Source organism: Galeopterus variegatus, unplaced genomic scaffold (genome assembly GCF_000696425.1).
Source record: "Galeopterus variegatus unplaced genomic scaffold, G_variegatus-3.0.2 Scaffold840, whole genome shotgun sequence".
Lineage (NCBI taxonomy): Eukaryota > Metazoa > Chordata > Mammalia > Dermoptera > Cynocephalidae > Galeopterus > Galeopterus variegatus.
Window position 1 is genome coordinate 20,809 of NW_007726951.1, and position 2,695 is coordinate 23,503.

Genomic DNA, 2,695 nt, shown 5'->3' on the forward strand with positions numbered 1-2,695 from the left:
GAAACATAAAGAAATAAAACTGTTTTATCATCTCTTCCTCCTTTTCCATGAAATGTGGCTGGATGCCAGCTTTATAGTTGGAATGCCAGTCCTATCTGATTCATTCATTGGGTGCCACCCTTTTGTTTAACTTCTTTAATCATGGGAGTAATTATTAGTTTAATCACATTGAATCAGACAGGTGGGTCTGTCGTAAATGGATCTAAGTGGTGATAATGGGTAACAGTGAGTCACTGTATTCTTATGCATTCAGTGTATGTTCTCTTATCATTAAATGTCTTAAAATAGGAAATTGGTATTATGTAAGAGCAAATACTTAATACAAACTAAATGTCAAGATTCTGTAGAGAGGCTGAGCTCTGTCTCGTGTTTATTAGAGACACGGGCCCCCTGAAATTGGAGCTCTGTCTTGTATACTTCCTGCACTGGATAAATACAACAGGAAAGTGATCCTTCTTAGAGCAAATAAAAAATTTCTTCTGCCCTCCCTCAGTATTTTTATGTGGCACTGAACAATAGGTTTTTCAGTATGAAAACAAGTACCAACCTACATTGCAGAATGAACTTTGAACCAAGTTCCTTTGGAGAGTTTAATCAGTGACCTAGACAGAACTAGTTACCCACTCTATAATGTAAAAATTGTAAAATATTTTGTTTGCACATAAACGTAGTCATTTCTAAGTCAAATTTTTAACTTGAATGGTTGGTAAAGGAAATGCTTGGACAATTTTTTTCATCTGTGTTTTATATTTGTGATCTATAAGATGTAGAAAAGTGAAAAACATATAAATGTACAGCTTAACAAATTAGTATTAAATTATCAGTCAAGTCACCACCCAAGTCAAGAAATAGCATTTTGCAGCCACTGAAGAGCCCCTGCGTGTTCTGCATCCCACTCCCAAACCTCCTTACCCCTACCCTAAGGTAAGTACTGGAAATGTGGCTAGTGTGACTAAGGAACTAAGTTTTTCATTTTATTTAATTTGAATTAATTCAGATGTAAGTAGCTACATGTGGCAAGTGGCTATGTATTGGCACGGTGCAGACATAGAGTATCAGCACCACATGTGAAATTCCTTTTTTGAAATGTTGTCTATTTTTCCTTAGGAGGACATTACGGATATCCCTAAACTTGCTGATAATCTCAAATTATTTAGGTAAGTAACCTTCTTGGGGAAAAGGAGTCACTCCAACAAAGCCTTGTAGGTAAAGAGTTCAGGAGTTTAAATTGCACATCCATGGGGAAGGTGCATGGTGCAAAGGTAAGAGTGTGGGCTTTGGCATCAGATACACAGTGGATCGAATCCTAGCTGCACCACACACACTAGATGGGTGACTTTGGGCAATCTTTTCTGTCTCTGAGCCTCAGTTTCCTGATCTATAAAATGATAATATTTCTCCTCTAGGGTTTGTTGGGAGGATTAGATAAAATAATGCATGTGAAGCATTTAGCATGGTGCCTGGCTCATAGTATGTGCTTCATAAATGGTGGTGTAAGCATGGCTGTTGCCAGCAGTAATGAACATATGAGGGGTCTTCGAAAAGTTCATGGAAAGATTCATATTATCCTTTAATTCAATTTTTCAACAAACTTTTTGAAGTATCCTCGTATATACCAGACTGGAGCTTCTATTAGGGTCCATCTGGGAGATTCAGGACTCTAACACCATTTGAAGACTCTTTTAGAGTGTAAAAATTATTTTTCTGTAGAACTGTTATTTGTCTCTAGAATTTATAGAGAGTAGTCGCCTTAGTTTATCTACTTTCCACTGTTTTAAGTGTTTCTGGTAAATTCCCCAGTCGCCTCAGGTCGATCTAAACCTGCTAAAAAGGAAGAGAAGGGTTTTCTTTTGTTTTTTGGTTTTGGGGTTTTTTCATGGAAAGAAAGGACTGGTACCTTTACGATGGTGCCAAGGTGTGTTAGAATGAAAGAAATAACTTCCTTTGAAGTTCTATCAGTTACTTATGCCACTTTATGGCTTGTTGACTTTTCTTAACAAACTGACATTTCACTGGGGCAGTTAGCTTTAGATGACCCAAGTTGCTTTTGATAACTCATGATGCAAAGAAAGACTTGGAAAGAATGAACGATGGATCAGGTATAAGTGAGAAACAAGCATCCAAAGGAAACAATGTTTGTTACTGGATTTCTACAGATTTTCTGTTTTCAGTGTGAATGTAGGACATGGTCTCAAACAACCGGGTCATTAATTTAACTTCCGTTGTACAGATAGTTGTAACTACCATTTACTCACATTGTTATAGTCAGAGCTATAGGAAAAAAAGTAACAATTTGAATGCACAAATACATCTCTATAAAGTACTCATAATTGTTCTACAAAGAAATCAGGCTGCCATATTCTGTGCAGAACCAATGCAGTTCTTCACAAACCAAATGATGCCAGTACATCCCTGCAGATGTTTTCGATGAAGGAGATGGTACTCAAGTTGAGTCCTGTATTCACGTCACTTATGCCACCCTTATAGGCTTTTGGTGTGATGGTTACACCAAACTCACAAAGTTGTCTTTGTGTTTAGCCAATGGAACTTTATCTACCAAAGGTCTTAAGATGTTGAATTTAATATATGCTGTAGCTCATGGAAGGAAGACGTGAAAAAAGGAAGCAGACAGAGAGAGTGATGGAGAGAAAGAGGAAGGAAGGAAGGAGTGGAGAGGGGAGCTTTGTTTCCTGTG

At 37.5% G+C, this 2,695-nt stretch overlaps 1 protein-coding gene across 1 annotated transcript in view; it reads left to right on the forward strand.

Annotated features, from left to right (window-relative positions):
- Positions 1-2,695, forward strand: part of FERMT1 (fermitin family member 1) — a 38,510-nt gene that overhangs the window by 20,688 nt on the left and 15,127 nt on the right. The window contains exon 8 of the mRNA XM_008572826.1: positions 1,108-1,157. Within this exon, the coding sequence (XP_008571048.1) occupies positions 1,108-1,157 (50 nt within the window). The remainder of the gene's footprint in view (positions 1-1,107; positions 1,158-2,695) is intronic.